Source organism: Stigmatopora nigra, chromosome 2 (genome assembly GCF_051989575.1).
Source record: "Stigmatopora nigra isolate UIUO_SnigA chromosome 2, RoL_Snig_1.1, whole genome shotgun sequence".
Lineage (NCBI taxonomy): Eukaryota > Metazoa > Chordata > Actinopteri > Syngnathiformes > Syngnathidae > Stigmatopora > Stigmatopora nigra.
Genome location: NC_135509.1, coordinates 3,650,278 through 3,666,106, shown reverse-complemented (window position 1 = coordinate 3,666,106; position 15,829 = coordinate 3,650,278). Strand labels below are relative to the sequence as shown.

Genomic DNA, 15,829 nt, shown 5'->3' with positions numbered 1-15,829 from the left:
GGAAGATCTTAGTTGTTTCTGTGTTCTTGCAATCAAGAGACTCAAATGATTACAAAGGCAAATGTAGTTACTTAGTGGTGTAGAGGTTAAGTCACTTGACTCCCATGTGGGAGACCTGGGTTCGATTCCTGGTCGTGACACTTTTTCACTTAGTTGTTTCTGTAGACTTCTTCTCAAGAAAGTCAAATGATTACAGAAAAGAGTAGTCACTTGGTTGGCGCAGAGGTTAGATCACAGGACTCCCGTCTAGGAGACCTGGGTTTGATTCCCGCTGTTGCTCTTTGGCTGATCACTGAACTAAGTAGTCTGACAAATGGAACAAGAAGGAAAAAAAAAAACTTTAATTTATATTAAACACTTAGTCATACTTTTCAGTAAAAGGTTATATTCCGAACTGCCGACAGTTGGAAGGGGCCACTTTATGTCGCGTTCTCGGGTCGGCCTACGGCCGACCCTCGACCACTTGCTTATTCGTTGACCGCCGACACTGGGAAGTGAACTAATGTTCTCTCCATGCCAAGGCGAGTGTGCAACCCACTACACCAACTCCAGATTTCCCATGGTGCTGCAGTTAGGAGGAAAAAGAGGGGGGACATGTCCAAGATCTTTCTCTTCTTTTTGAGGTGACACTTTTTCTCTCTCATTAGTATCCATCATATCGGCTTCACAAAAAGCTTTGCTTGTCGTTTATCTCGTGAGTCTTGTTTATGTGCGCGGTGCCAAATTGCCCGGGTGGGAAAGAGAAGAAGAATTTAAAAAAAAGGGCGGTAGGGTGTTGGGCTTCATTCATTTTGAGAGGTTTCGGTAGAGAATATTTGCCCGATACCCTACTGTTCCTGATCCCTTTTCCTAGGGAAAAGCTTGGGGTGGGAAGAGAAATATATTTTATTTGAGCAACTATTTAAGAGGAAAAAAAATAGCAAGAGAAGAAGCAGCTTCTTTAATTGCTGACGGCCTTTTTAAATGACTTCACAAAATTGTACAGATTAAAGAGAAAAGAAATAGAATCATATTGTACAGATATGTGACCAGCACTCCTAAGGAAGTTATTATTATTATTATTAAAGCAATGAGGAGACATTGAACAACGCTGTACTATAAACATTTTCTGTAATGAACCTGAAACTGATGAAAGAGTCTACGATAATAAAAATCCTTGATCATTATGTAAAAAAAAATAAAAAAAAGAACACAGTTATTGTTGGGTTTCTTTTTTAATAAATTATATCTAAACCACCACCAGATAACTTGTTTTTCTTTCCTGCATAGAAAAAATGGATTTTATCATCCTGATAAAGCTTTGGTTATCAGGGAGTTTTAGATGTATTTTTGATTGGTATTTTTATTGATGTATAGGGGAATTCCATAGATGAGCAGCAAGATCCTCACTTTACTGTATGAGCGTGGTAATTGCAAAATTACGCCACGCCACAGGAGGGCAGTAGTTGTTGGCTGCAACAAAAAAGAACAGCTATTGTGCGTAGGCCAACCAGCTGTTTAAATTTGGCACATGCGCGGTAACTCATTCTTTCAGGAAGCCATTTCTCTTCCGGCTGTCGAGACACTTGCATCCGAACGAGGTAAGTTTTCTTGCGTTTTACGGTCATAATTGCGTTTTATCACGCCATCGTGAGATTTATTAGGAATCGATTGTGCCCAAAACACCGGTTAATCTGTTACTTTAATGCCAGCTTCAACAAACCGTCGACAATTGAAGTTTGAGATCCTTTTCCTCTCCAGATGTGTGCCGCATCTGAACAGCTATTTCAGCATTAGTGACACGACGACACTTTTCATTTGGCTTTAACCGTATTGTCCGTTTTCTGTCCATTATTCCGTCGTGCAGAAATACTTTTAATCTAATCAAACAAAGTCGCGATGTCAACGTAAGTATAGTTAGTTTGATGGGTAGATGACATCCAGTGGCAAGACTTGTGTTGTATGTAAACAGATTTCACACTACATTATTGATGCAAAAATAGTTAGTCAACTTTCTTCTAACTGTTATTTTTGTGTATATTTAATCGCCTTATCTGTACTAAACGCCTGTTTTTAATTGTTCTGATTTCACTCTAAACATTATTGATGCAAAAATAGTTGTCTACTTTCTTCGAACTGTTATTGCTACTGTGTATATTTAATCACCTTGTCTGATAAAGGGAAAAGAAAAGCACAACACTGCGCACTAACTTATTTTCATTTATTAGCTTGATCGTATATTACTACGTTTTTTTTGTCAGATTTATCAACATGGGTATAGTTAGTTTGATGGGTAGATGCTCTCTCCTAAATTACATCCAGTGGTACAACTAATGTTGGATGTAAAGATAGATTTCACCACAAGTTCTAAACACCCATTTCCAATTTGTAATTGTTCTGATTTCACACAAATTATTGATACAAAAATAGTTACGTCATCTTTCTCTTAGTCGTTAACACTACTGTGTATATTTAATCGCCGTGTCTGAAAAAGGGAAAGGAATAGCACATAGCACTCACTAACTTATTTTCATTCAATATCTTGATTGTATATTATTAAGTTTGTTGTAAGATTTCTCCATCTTGCAATAATAGTTTTGCAACTCCCAACTAGTTTGCTTAAATCAAGTTCTCTCTTTTTAGCATCCGAATGCAGCTCTTCCAGAGTGTCCAGAACACACGCCCTCGAGGTTAAAGGAGAGGAGATTGGGCCAGATCAAGGTAAAATTAATTCAAAAGAAAACATTAAGCCTTTTTGGTGAATTTTAATTCTCTATATTAAGTTTTGTCTTCTTCTTCTTTGTCATCAGGTCCATGTCACTTGTGACTTATCTGCACTTCAGAGATGACTGGCAGGCTGCTCAAAGGTTAACGTATTTGTTTATTGCAAAGTATCCAAGTCTTCATCCAAACTAAATAAAAGCTTTAAATATTATAATCTTGTGGAACTCCATGATGTGATATCTGATCTTTATGGTGAGGTTTCACTGAACATCAGTTGGTGTTGTGACCTCTTCTATAGGTAAAGTCCACAAGGATCTTATTAAAGATTAGAAACTTCATTTGTTAAAGTAGATTTTTCTTAAGTCAATTTACCAAGTACAAGACTCGTGTTTATTCTTTCTTCCAAGAGGTTACTCCCCTTGGTTTTTAAAAAAAAAAAAATCCTAAATATATTCTCCAGCTTTTTAAAAAAATATTCTAAGTGTTAACTGCTCCAACTTTCTTTTAAAATATGGTTTATTTCTTGCACTATTAAAAAAAAAAGTTAAATTCCCCTTGGTTTTAAAAAAATATATATATATTTCTCCCAACTTTTAAAAAAATATTCTAAATGTTTATTTCTCCAACCTTTTTTTAAAATTATTTATGCCCCCAGCTTTTAAAGAAAATATATGCTGAATATATATTCCTCTGATTTTTGGATATTCTCCCAGCTTTTTTGTTCTAATTTTTTTTATTCTGTTCATTCCCCCAGCTTTTTAAAAAAAAAAATTCTAAGTGTTTATTGTCCTTTTTTTTTGTTCATTTTTTTTCTAAGTGTTTTTCCCCCAGCTTTTTAAAAAAAAATATTCTAAGTGTTTTTGTTCATTTTTTTTTTTTCTAAGTTTATTTTCCTTTTTTTTGTTCATTTTTTTTCTAAGTGTTTATTTTCCTTTTCCTTTTTTTTTCTAAGTGTTTATGTTCATTTTTTTCTAAAAGTTTTTTTAATTTAATTTTTCTAAGTGTTTTTTCCAAATTTAAAATGTTTACTTGTAAATAAAATATTTGAACTTTGATTATGACTTGCATTTTTTTAAAGACAAAACACATGCATACATTTAAAAGCTTTTATTTTGAAAAACTTGAGTAAAATGAAGCAATTCCTCCAGTCACCAGCAGGAAAAACAGGAAATAAAAGCTCCAGCTTTTATTTTGAAAAAGTTTGTAGATTGGTTCCCGTCGATGGTCCAGCATCGTAAAAAATCGAATCTTCTCCACCCCCTGGTGGAGAAGATTCGAAAATTGAAAAAGGGGGGTTAGTACACAGTTAGTTCAAAAAACAATGAGAAGGGCTCACCTTTTATTTTGAAAAGATGAAGTAGTTCCTCCTGTCACCAGCAGGAAATCCAGAAAATAAAAGCTCCAGCTTTTATTTTGAAAAAGTTTGTAGATTGGTTCCCGTTGTTGGTCCAGCATCGTAAAAAATCGAATCTTCTCCACCCCCTGGTGGAGAAGATTCGAAAATTGAAAAAGGCGGGTTAGTACAGTTAGTTAAAAAACCAATGAGAAGGGCTTACCTTTTATTTTGAAAAATGTCACTGGTTCACGTTGACCATCCAGCAGAGAAAAAAAATTAAGGCGTGTGAGCCTATCTGTTCAATGGTGGAATTCTGTAAAACAAGAAGGGGTCAATACATCAAGTTTAGGACAACTTTTATTTTGAAAAATGCATAGATCAGTGCTGGCTTCTACACCAACACCAATCTATGCATTTTTTTCAAAATAAAAGTCAAGACCTTGCAAATATATTTGCATGTGAGGTTTTACCTGACTTGGGTGACATTTTTCAAAGTAAAAGATCTTCCCAATTCAGGTAAAACCTCACTTGCAAATTGTTGAGTAAAAAATATATTCGCAAGGTCTTACCTTTTATTTTGAAAAATGCATAGATCAGTGCTGGCTATTACACCAGGACCAATATGTGCATTTATTCAAAATAAAAGGCAAGAACTTGCAATTTTTTTACTTAACCATTCACAAGGTTTTACCAGAATCAGGGAGATCTTTTATTTTGAAGAGTGCTGTAGCCTCCTGGGTGGAATTCTCCCAATTCAGGTAAAACCTCACTTGCAAATGGTTGAGTAAAAAAAACATTTGCAAGGTCTTACCTTTTATCTTGAAAAAAATGCATAGATCAGTGCTGGATGTTACACCAGAATTAATCTACACATTTTTTTCAAAATAAAAGGCAAGACCTTGCAAATGTTTTTTTAACTTAACCATTTGCGTGAGATTTCACTAGAATCAGGAAGAATGTCTGAAATGGGGGAGTGGTGTAGTCCATCTTGACTTGGGTGGAATTCTGGAAACAAAAAAAAACATTTGCAAGGTCTCAACTTTTATCTTGAAAAATGCATAGATCAGTGCTGGATGTTACACCAGAATCAATCTATGCATTTTCTAAAAATACATTCACAAGGAAGGTTTTACCAGAATTGGGGAAATCTTTTATCTTGAAAAAAAATAAAAACATTTGGGGCCTACTACTTTTGCCTTGAGTTTATCAGTCAATCATTTCAAATCTATTCGTTCTTAAAAAATAAATATCCTAAAAAGAAAAGTTATTTTACCATACGTTTAAATAAGTCAAAAATGACCCTTGCACTATGGTTGAATAAATGCCTCACTTATATTTTGTCAAAACCACATTTAAAACTGAAAGTTAATGGGGTAAAAGTACATGATTGTTTTAATCCATCAAATATTAGCGGTTCCACTACATGGCAGATTATTTAAATTCAGAAAAATGTGAAAAGCCACATTGAAACTGCCAAGCGAAAGCTACTTCTCTTCTTGCCACTATAGTATTTATTTTAAAAATTAAATTCAATAGGGATAAACCTACTTAAAATTTTTCCTTTATCGCAACGTGTCTGGTCTACATTAACCATGACAATTGAATTACTGTTTATCCTTGAGGTCTTTAAGAAAGTTAAGGGGCTAAAATTATACAATTTATTTAAGTGCACAGTGCCACTACATGGCAGATTACTTTTTTTAATTCAGAAAAATGTGAAAAGCTACTCCACTTGCCACTATAGTATTTTTTTAATTAAACTCAATAGGGATGACCCTACTTTAAATTTTTCCTTTATAGCAGCCATGTCTGTTCTACATTAACCACGATAATTGAGGGATTACTGTTTAGCCTTGAGGTCTTTAAGAAAGTTAAGGGGCTAAAAGTATATAATTTATTTAAGTGCACAGTGCCACTACATGGCAGATTACTTTTTTAAATTCACAAAAATGTGAAAAGCTACCCAACTTGCCACTATAGTATTTTTTTTAAATTAAATTCAATAGGGATGACCCTACTTTAAATTTTTCCTTTATAGCAGCCATGTATGTTCTACATTAACCACGATAATTGAGGGATTACTGTTTAACCCTGAGGTATTTAAGAAAGTTAAGGGGCTAAAATTATATCATTTATTTAAGTGCCTAGTGCCACTACATGGCAGATTACTTTTATAAATTCAGAAAAAAATATGAAAAGCCACATTGAAACTCAAGCGGAAGCTACCCCACTTGCCACTATAGTATTTTTTTTAATTAAATTCTATTGGGTTGACCCTACTTTGCAGTTTTTCCATTTATCACGGTCCACATTAACCGCGATAATCGAGGGATTACTGTTAATTCATTTCGCATCCACTAATGCATTTGTGTGGGTGACTTATGCACAGATTTTTGCAATTAAAAAACGCAAAGTCATTTAATGATTTCATTCAAATTTGAATGCATCATGACGAAAAACGAGCCAATTGCGCAAATCCTTAAATACTGAAAGCTGACGTTTAAATATTAAACGGAGAAAATCGGAACTATTCAAAAAATACCCCCTTTGTTATGGCGTCGACCAGTTGATCCTTTCTGGTCGTTTCGGCCACATTCTTGATGTTTCCCAGTAGTCGGTGGTGCTCGTTGAGGGACTGAAACACACAAAGGAATGATTAGTTTTTAAACAAAGAGCGATCGGTAACGCAATGCAGCCAATTTGTTTGCAAACATTTTGCAGTCATGGCTGCATCACGCCAACGGAGCATGCATGCTACCGTCAAAGATCGCTCTTAAGATGAGAACCGGGGCTTCGAAATCCCCAAACGACGACATACAACATGTGCAGCAGCGTCTTCTGCGAAGTTTGTCAGAGTTTCTTCGGGAAATCGTCAGCTCTGAACAGCTCTGCAGTACACGCCCGTGCAGTCTCAATCGCCATTTTGCTGAATGACATCGACTATTTGAACTCCAACCTCGGCCACGCCTATTAAACATAGACAAACACAAAATAGAAATTGTTTTCATAATAACGTGCATTAGTCAGTGTGTGTGTATGTGGGGGGCTGGGGGCGTGGCTCCTTGGTTGGATTTTAATACTTAACAAAAAATACATTGTTTTCATAATAACATGCGTTAGTCAGTGGGCGTGGCGGGGGCGTGGCTGTAAATACGTGTTGATTGGGCTTTCATGCTTAAAAAATGCAGTTTTCATCATAACGTGCATTAGTCAGTGTGTGTGTGTATGTAAAAGGTTATATTCCACTTAGTAATTTTTTGGACAAAATGCTCCATCCACCATTGAAGACTTATTCAGTTAGACATTTAAACATTAATACTTATACTTTTACCTGAACAATTGTGGGAAAATCTTTGCTGGCACTAGGAATTGAACCAGAGACCAGAGAGTTGGTAAACTGATGACTTACCCACTGGGCCACCAACCTATCAGAGAAATCTGTAGTACTTATAGTTTTGTCTCTTTTCACTCCCAGGTCATACTTAGTAATTTATACTTAACTTCAAATGGGGAAAAGTTAGGTAAGATTACAAAGCAGGATTTGAACCCTGGTCCAAAGAGGTGGGAGGCAAATGACTTATTCACTGGGCCACAGGCTTCCAAAAATAATCAGTGGGATTTATTATTTTGTCTGTTACAACTATTAGTATGGTTAGGCTTTTTTCTTTATAAATAATGGCATATATTGTTAGGCTTTTTTTGGGTAAAAGATGACATAGTATAGTAAGGCTTAAAAAATACATAGTAAAAGTAGGCTTAAAAATGACATAGTATAGTAAGGCTTAAAAAACGACATAGTACTCTCATGCCAGTGCGATATTTTCACATGGCTTCATATATTAGTATATTTATAATTCAAAAATCCACGAGTCAACAAACTGTTTATGGGTCCATTACTACCAACCATTTCAACATGCTTTTGAGAGGGTGGACATCCTGGTTAGATAAGAGCATTAAAGTGCACTTTCATTGTGAGTAAACTATTTCCCTATCTTTTAGTATAGTTAACCACATCTTACTTGTACAGGTCAATTGCTGTTTCAAACATGTAGACCATTCTTGTACATAATACAAATAATTGGAAAACACCTACAACTCCAGTTTGGGCACTTTTCAATTTAAGAAAACTCCCCACCTGTATAGCTTGTTCAGCATTTTTGGCCCAGTTCCTTCCAATCATGTAATATCAATTTTCGTTTTAAATTCATCAATAGTTTAACAGCTAATGTGACCACCAGTCATTAACTAATTCAAAAGGCATACAGGGAATGTCTTGTTGATGTCTTTTCCTCCCAGTAGCTCTTTGCACAAGTGACCTTTGCACACATACCAAAACCAGTAAATGCATAAAAACAATAACTACAATGTCATCATTTCTGGCATGATTGATGAATTGCTGTTTGAAGAACATGGTTATTACACATATACACATATATATATATACACATATATATACACACATATATTATACATATATATACATACAAATACATACATATATACATATATAGACACACACACACATACATATATACATATATAGACACACACACACACACACACACACACACACATATATATATATATATATATATATATATATATATATATATATATATATAATATATAATATATATATAATATATAATATATATATAATATATAATATATATATATATATATAATATATAATATATATATATATATATCTATATATCTATATATCTATATATATATCTATATCTATATATATATATATATATATATATATATATATATATATATATATATATATATATATATATATTGATATATATATATAGATATATAGATAGATCTATATTTCCCAGAGAAAGGTCTAGTAAATTTCTCAGTGAGACATAACTCTTTGTTATGCTTTTAGTTTTGAATGCAAAAATGAGCCTTGCTTTAAGTGAACATCTCTGGCCTTTTCGTAAATGTTGACAGTACCCTACCAGGAAGAGCTGAAAAGGAAAATTAAACCCTCGGGCTGAGAGCTACGACGAGGAAGTTGAGTGCAAATTTACTGTTGTTTTTTTTTTTTTCCTTCTTCTACTGCTCTCTGCAGCTACTTCCTTCTATGAGTAATGAGTTGCTTACAATGACGGCTACTTCGCTCATAGTAGTGAGAGACGACAAGCCGTAGAGACGCTCGGAATCTGCTCTGTGATCCTACTTTTGATCAAGAAGGTAACTACTTAAGTACGATTTTATTCCTAAATATTAAATGGGAACATTTTAATTTGAAGCTGATTGTGTTTTAATTTTGTCATTATTTTGATAGAAGACGTTAGGTTGTGTTGTTTACATACTGCAGATGAGTAATGCACTTTCAGAAGAAACTAAAAGTAAACAGAAAGGACCAATGTTCAATTTTAGTTGAATGTGGTGGAGTACTAGTTAGTAAAATATACATTTTTTTCTGCATGTCTTTAGGGCCTTTTTGGAGGGGTCAAAAGGTCAGCCCAACAAATCTCACCTCTCAACATCTTGCAGAACATTATTATTCTTAAATGGAATTTTGCTTCTTGTTCTATTTTATGACTTGCTGTTTTGATAAGGAATTTCCTTCAAAGTATGTTAATTTTTACGCAGATTTTCTCTATCACATCCTTTTTTTAACTTCACGGCTTACATCCTTATGACGTAGCCCTCATTTGTAAAATAAAGCAAAAACTGAATGTTAATGATCTTCACATCAATATTTGTTATAATTTTTCAAATAAAAGAACCACATAAGTACATTTTTTCAAGAAAATGGTTCATAGAGTTAAAAAAAATGACATTACAGAGAAAACCTGATACTATTTTTCAATTCAGAATGCAAGATTGAAAACAAATTACAGAACATCTTCTTGTATTTTGTGGAAGAATTTATAAAAATAACTGTTGATTTTGTTCTATTTTAACCAAAGCCATTCTCCACATTTCTAATTGGAAAATAATTCTGCATCATAACAAAGGCACATAGATATACGTTAGTCCTGCCTGCAAACTGTATTTAATCACATTTTATGGACTATAATGGGCAAGACACGGGATGCGGTTTCGCTCACGTTCAGTAGTGCATGTGCAGCCTGTGAGGCAAGAGAGAATATATAGATATATATATATATATACAGATATATAGCATAGTTTTGATTAAAAACAAAGATATCTGTTATTAATGAAATCTTAAGCTCTTGCTGACTAAACAAATCTAATGACTTTCAACTGTTCCATAACGCAGGTTAAAGACCATGGAGAAATAGATGAACCAAGTAGTTTGGAAAGGAATACGACACAAAAAACAAGGAAATACCCCTAAACTGAACAGTGTCATGGAAGAGCGAAAACAGCACGGCAAAGTGAAGCGGTTTCTCAAGTTGGGTTACTCTCACGAGGACATCGATAGGGTCCTCAAGAGCCTCGATCATGATGCTCAGACCAATGACATTTTAGAGGAGCTAATCAAGACCTGCCACATTCCTACTGGCCAAACAAGTCCCAAATTGGTATCAAGAGGCTGCAGCCCCAGGCCTACCAGACCACTACCAGACAAAGAGACCACTTTGGCTTTCAGACCAGTTGTCATTGATGGGAGCAATGTTGCCATGAGGTGAGTCAATGAGGCTTTTGAATGATATTCAATTCTAATTAGCTTCAGTGTAGCCCAAATAGGTATTTTGTTTACAGCAGGACCAGATAGAACAATAACATTTGAGATTGTGGGGAATTCCATCTTTCCAGGCATTTGATTTGCTGTCAGATTACACGGTTCAAGAATTCTCCTTTAAATTTCATTTTAATCCTGCTTCAATGTCATAAATTATACATAAATGACACGGATTCTCCAAAATTTAAATCTTAAATCCTGCAGTTTTTGCTATGAAAGTAATAAAAGTAATTTTATCAGGAATGATGTACTGGCACTAAAGTCTACCACCACATTTGGCAAAAACTATTTGTCCACTTTACTTACCATTTACTTTATAGTGATGAAGTCTTAAAAATGTTAACAAGTTGCTACTTTTAGTACTTCCTGATATCAGTGTTTGTTTTTTCAGTTCACAATACAGTCAACCCTACTTCCTCTTTAAACGAGCAGGAATTCAAAACGGGATGATTACTTCTTCTATTGATTTTTTTGTTTTTTAAATGTACAAAAAAATTCTCACAGCAGAGAAACACTTTTGTAATAGTGGGAACGAGGAAGTTGTTAGTCGAAAAAAAAGAAGGCCTAATTGTTCTCGGTTACACCTTTATGCTTACTTGCATAACAAGGAAGATCAAATACAAATTAAAGTATTTGATGGGAGAGCCAGGTACTTTAACAAAAGTGCGTAAACTTTTTTTCAAATTCACCATCCGTGTTCCAAAATCGCTATGCAGGGCCAACCGTGTGCACGATTCACATATTAAGTAAAACATTTAAATTCTCGTTAAATTCAACTATTAACACAGTAACAATAGAATTAAACTGTCTAGCAACAGCTAAGTATAATCAGGGTAATCTGTCAAAGCAATTTTTGTTGTTTTTTTAATAAAAATAAAATATTCTCTCTCATCAAGTGTTGTAGAACAGCCAAAAAACCCACAATTTTCATTTTTAATTTTAACATTAACGCGCACTGCACTATAAGGCGCACCCTCAATGAATGACATTTTTCCCATATATAAGGCGCACTGGATTATAAGGCGCACCCCTCAATGAATGACATTTTCCCATATATAAGGCGCACTGGATTATAAGGCGCCCTGTCTATTTTGGAGAAAAATCTAAGACTTAAGTGCGCCTTATAGTCGTGAAAATACAGTACTTTTTTGTTTGTTTGGCTTTTTAATGCAATTTCAAAATAAGATACAAGATATAGGAAGTGTATATTTGTTTTAGGAGCTGTTTGATTTTCTTAGATTTTTTAATTTTGAATTTTTTTATTGTTTTGTAACTTGATTTTCTATTGTACTCTGAAACAAAATGTTCCCATTAAGGCATTTGTATAGAACCATTAATATCAGACTATTAATAGATGTTCTTATAGAGGTGCCATTATATAGAGTTCCTATTGCTATTAACAGTACTTCCTAAATGATGTTTTGCATAAGTGTCACTGCGATGCCTACTTCCTTAAAAAAATGCAGAAGAGTTTGTTTGTAAACGGCTCAGCAGGACAAAGCAATGCTACAGTTAACTATAAAACGTGTGTGTGTGTGTGTGTGTGTGTGTGTGTGTGTCTATATTTGTAGTCATGGGGACAAGAAGGTGTTCTCATGTCAAGGCCTGCAGATGGCAGTGAACTGGTTTTGGGAGAAAGGACTGCGAGACATTACAGTGTTTATTCCCCTGTGGAGGAAGGAGCAACCACGGCCCGAGGCCCCAATCACAGGTAAGGAAGTTCACATATCTGATCATTGCAACATGACCTGCTAGTTTTCATTAAAAAAAACTAATTCAGACTGAAGTCAGAACAAAGCCAATTTCACTGCTGTGGTTCCCAATACAGTGACGCCTCGACCTACGAGTGCCCCGACATATGAGCAATTTGAGATACGAGTTAAAGACCAAACAAGTTTTGATATACGAGCAGAGAGTGGACGCCAGGCCTGAAGTCAGTTGGGATGGGCTCCAGCGCTTGTTCAGAAAATAAATGAAAATAGTCATGGGTACCAAAACGTTTTCAAAAGAATAAACCATCATCCCAAATATTATCTCATAGCTTGGATTAGCCTGACCCGGTTATTTGTAGACAGTTAAAGAGAGTGTAACAATGTTATTACTATTTGGCAAATCTCCTATTGCATAAAATTTGGAATCTGTGGTTGATCTTTTTTTTTTCCATGTGCCTGCCTGACAGATCAGCACATTCTCCATGAGCTAGAAAAGAGGAAAGTCTTGGTGTATACACCATCCCGTTGTGTGAACGGCAAGAGGGTGGTGTGCTATGACGACCGCTACATTGTGAGGCTAGCTTATGACGTAGACGGCATCATCGTATCCAACGACAACTACCGTGACCTTCAAATGGAGAATGCCCAATGGAAGAAATTCATTGAGGAGAGGCTACTGATGTACACATTTGCCAATGACAAGTAAGACAAATATAGTAGTACACCATTTCTATCATAGGTACGGAAGTCCATCAAAAAAAAAAAATATATATATATTTGTTGGGGGGAAAAGCACAAATGCAAATTGTCCAAAACACACACGCAAATAGCCACAAAACAAATGCAAACATTCCATAAATATTATCAGTATATGGGTACTTCTACTGTTTTTGATGATTTTTTTTTTTGTGTGCTGGCACAGGTTCATGCCTCCGGATGATCCTTTGGGAAGAAACGGTCCCACCATTGATGACTTTCTACGAAAGAAGCCCAAGAATTTGGACAACAAACTGCAACACTGTCCTTATGGTTGGTTGCTGTCCCATCTTACCCTATTAGTTTTTAGAAAAACACTACCAAATCATGTATAGTTGTATCTTATTTCCTGGCAAATAAGCCGTATTTGTACCAAAAAGTAAAATGACTGAATCAAGGGTATGGCTTAGAGCGCTGCTATATCTTTTACACCAGTAGATGTCTTCAAATTAACATTTACTCTTTGTTGGTTATTTTCTGTTTTGCAGTAAGAAAATAACCATAACTGAATTAATTCCTTATTATATTGACCTTAATAATAGGCTTTTGATTCATTCAGTAGCTCAGAAATACCACGTGCGATGACTTTTCTTAAGATTTTCCTTTCAAAGTAACACATTTGTACTCACTCCCTTTCAAAACCATGAATTTACAAGTGAAAGGTGCGGCTTATATGCGAAAAAAATATGGTATATCATCATTGATCATCTGAATGCAACACAATGGGCTGACATCAACTCTCTTTCAGGAAAAAAGTGTACGTATGGCATTAAGTGCAAGTTCTTCCACCCGGAAAGGGCGAACCAGTCGCAGCTGTCGGTGGCCGATGAGCTCAGAGACAGAGCCAAGACGTCAGGTTACAAACCAAGCACGCAAGACATCCATGCGTATGCACGTACACCTTCTACCAACAAAGATGAGTCTCTGCAAAGCGACCACTTAATCATTCAGCCAGACGCTAGCGGCCTTAGAAGCCCATTAGGGATTCTACCCTGGACAACAACAGAACCAGATGAGGCATTCAGCTCACTGGACAGTTGCGTGTCCCAACTTTCCATTCAGGAAGGGTCTTACAACATGAGCAGGACTCCATACAGCTACAGCAGTGGGGTAGGCAGCTTTAGCCTGAGTCACGACGAAGTCTCCCTATCGGGATCATATAGTGGCGGTAACCATTGGTGGTCCGAAGGAACATACTACTTTCCTCCAAATAGCAGTGAGCACCCTACATGCGCCAGCTGTGTGTGTCCTCACCATCACCAAGTGCCCCACAGTGCTCGCCACGCTGCATGGGCTTCCTGCCCAAGCGTGCCTCTACAACGGCAGCAGAATCCTTCACATTTTTCAGAAACACAGTATTTTGGACAGCCCACACACAGGCAAAGTCAAAGCCTGCCTAGGGACCCACGGCTACACAACAATCACTTCAGCAATCCGTCCGGCGAACTACGGAAGGAGATGAGAAGCCAGCTGACTACACTGTTCCCAAAGGACATTGTCGAAGGAGTCATGGACGCTTTTCCGCACGTGTCAGACATGTCTGAATTGATCTCGCTCATCCAGAACTACAGGAGTAGCCACATTGCTGTCTGATTCTTGAAGCATGTGACTGTAACCTACTGATAAATGATACAGATAAGTGCTTCTAAGTCATTAATCCACTTGTTTTCCTTTGCGGTTAATTGGACTGACAACACAATTATATACCGTATTTAAAGACAGGTTTTGTGTCTCCCATTATACATAATGGCTGCACATTGTACTTTTAAACCGGCAGAAGGCAGTTTCACCAGAAGTCGTGGATAACGCGCACCCGAACTTCTCTTCAGATTTTTGGTTAGAAAACAATTGCACGTTATATTCGAATAAATACGGTAAAGGCAAAGCTAGGCAAGGCATGTGAAACCATTACGATCCGTTGCCAAACACAAGACGGGTAAAACTTTTAAAAAGTTGTCCAGAGAAGAGTGGAATCAATTGTTTGGTGAATCTGATAATGGTGAATCAGACTTTGACATTTTTTTTTAAAAATATTATAATGATGAAAGACTCTAAGGATTTAAAATCGTAAAATCCATTTGAGAATTGTGCTCATACCGATAGTTTAAGAGCTTAAGAGTGCAGCCAATTTGCGACATCAGTTAAACAAGAGGTGGGCAAACTATTCCAGAAAAGTAGGTGTGGGTTTTTGTTCCAACCTATACTAGACATTGATTGGACACTCTAAAATTGCTCCTAGGTATGCATGTGAGCGTGAATGGTTGTTTGTCTCCTTGTGCCCTGCGATTGGCGGACCACCAATTCAGGGTGTCCCCCTCGCCTCTGGCCCCGAAGTCAGTTGAGATAGGATCCAGCACCCTCCACGGCTCTAGGGAGGATAAAGCAGTTCAAAAAGTGAGATGAGACAGCCTAAACTTGATGTAACATAATATAAATTTTCTTGGCTCTTTCCAATATGTAAATGTGCAATGCACTATGCTTTTAACAAGCTAGAACTGAGTTTTTAAAATGAAGCAGCAAGTGTTGTTTTCTCATGTTGCCTCAAAGTGAGGAAAGTTATGTGTATAATATTGGTACATATGTGGTTGTTGTTTTTTTTAATTCAATACAAATATTTGAATCTGTCCCCGAAGCTTCGTTCTTGGC

The 15,829-nt window shown here is 36.0% G+C and overlaps 2 protein-coding genes and 1 long non-coding RNA gene across 8 annotated transcripts; 2 read left to right on the top strand and 1 right to left on the bottom strand.

Moving 5' to 3' along the window:
* Positions 1-1,521: 1,521 nt before the first annotated feature.
* On the top strand, positions 1,522-3,446 carry LOC144190642 (uncharacterized). Its single transcript, XR_013324984.1, has 3 exons — positions 1,522-1,580; positions 2,623-2,700; positions 2,790-3,446. It is a non-coding gene; the product is annotated as an uncharacterized LOC144190642 (long non-coding RNA).
* Positions 3,447-3,795: 349 nt separating this feature from the next.
* On the bottom strand, positions 3,796-7,092 carry LOC144193352 (uncharacterized). Of its 5 annotated transcripts, none has more exons than XR_013325731.1 (6): positions 6,858-7,092; positions 6,582-6,674; positions 4,510-5,044; positions 4,260-4,352; positions 4,040-4,185; positions 3,796-3,963 (listed from the first exon to the last, which is right to left on the bottom strand). XR_013325731.1 is itself a non-coding variant. In XM_077712187.1 (6 exons), the coding sequence occupies exons 1-4, from the start codon at positions 7,057-7,059 to the stop codon at positions 4,339-4,341; spliced, it is 432 nt and encodes a 143-aa protein (XP_077568313.1). In that variant the 5' UTR covers positions 7,060-7,092; the 3' UTR covers positions 3,796-3,963; positions 4,040-4,185; positions 4,260-4,338. The 5 variants fall into 5 exon arrangements, 1 of the variants encoding a protein (XP_077568313.1); XR_013325732.1 differs by having other exon boundaries at positions 4,731-5,044; positions 6,858-7,091; XM_077712187.1 differs by having other exon boundaries at positions 4,982-5,044; positions 6,798-7,092.
* A 2,034-nt stretch (positions 7,093-9,126) lies between these two features.
* LOC144191733 (endoribonuclease ZC3H12A-like) lies at positions 9,127-15,809 on the top strand. Of its 2 annotated transcripts, none has more exons than XM_077710923.1 (6): positions 9,127-9,250; positions 10,290-10,658; positions 12,287-12,426; positions 12,895-13,129; positions 13,350-13,456; positions 13,932-15,809. In XM_077710923.1, exons 2-6 carry the CDS (start codon positions 10,312-10,314, stop codon positions 14,774-14,776), a joined length of 1,674 nt encoding a protein of 557 aa, XP_077567049.1. In that variant the 5' UTR covers positions 9,127-9,250; positions 10,290-10,311; the 3' UTR covers positions 14,777-15,809. The 2 variants fall into 2 exon arrangements, with proteins under 2 accessions (XP_077567049.1, XP_077567050.1); XM_077710924.1 differs by having other exon boundaries at positions 9,200-9,262.
* Positions 15,810-15,829: the final 20 nt, after the last annotated feature.

Bases quoted from the DNA above. Each gene is read 5' to 3' on its own strand.
- LOC144193352 (XM_077712187.1), bottom strand. From the start codon at position 7,059: ATGCACGTTATTATGAAAACAATTTCTATTTTGTGTTTGTCTATGTTT. The intron at 6,675-6,797 runs GTAGCATGCATG...TGTGTGTTTCAG, and splicing joins CTTAAGAGCGATCTTTGACG to TCCCTCAACGAGCACCACCG. The intron at 5,045-6,581 runs GTATTTTTTGAA...TTTTGTTTCCAG, and splicing joins TCGACGCCATAACAAAGGGG to AATTCCACCCAAGTCAAGAT.
- LOC144191733 (XM_077710923.1), top strand. From the start codon at position 10,312: ATGAACCAAGTAGTTTGGAAAGGAATACGACACAAAAAACAAGGAAAT. The intron at 10,659-12,286 runs GTGAGTCAATGA...CTATATTTGTAG, and splicing joins GGGAGCAATGTTGCCATGAG to TCATGGGGACAAGAAGGTGT. The intron at 12,427-12,894 runs GTAAGGAAGTTC...CCTGCCTGACAG, and splicing joins GCCCGAGGCCCCAATCACAG to ATCAGCACATTCTCCATGAG.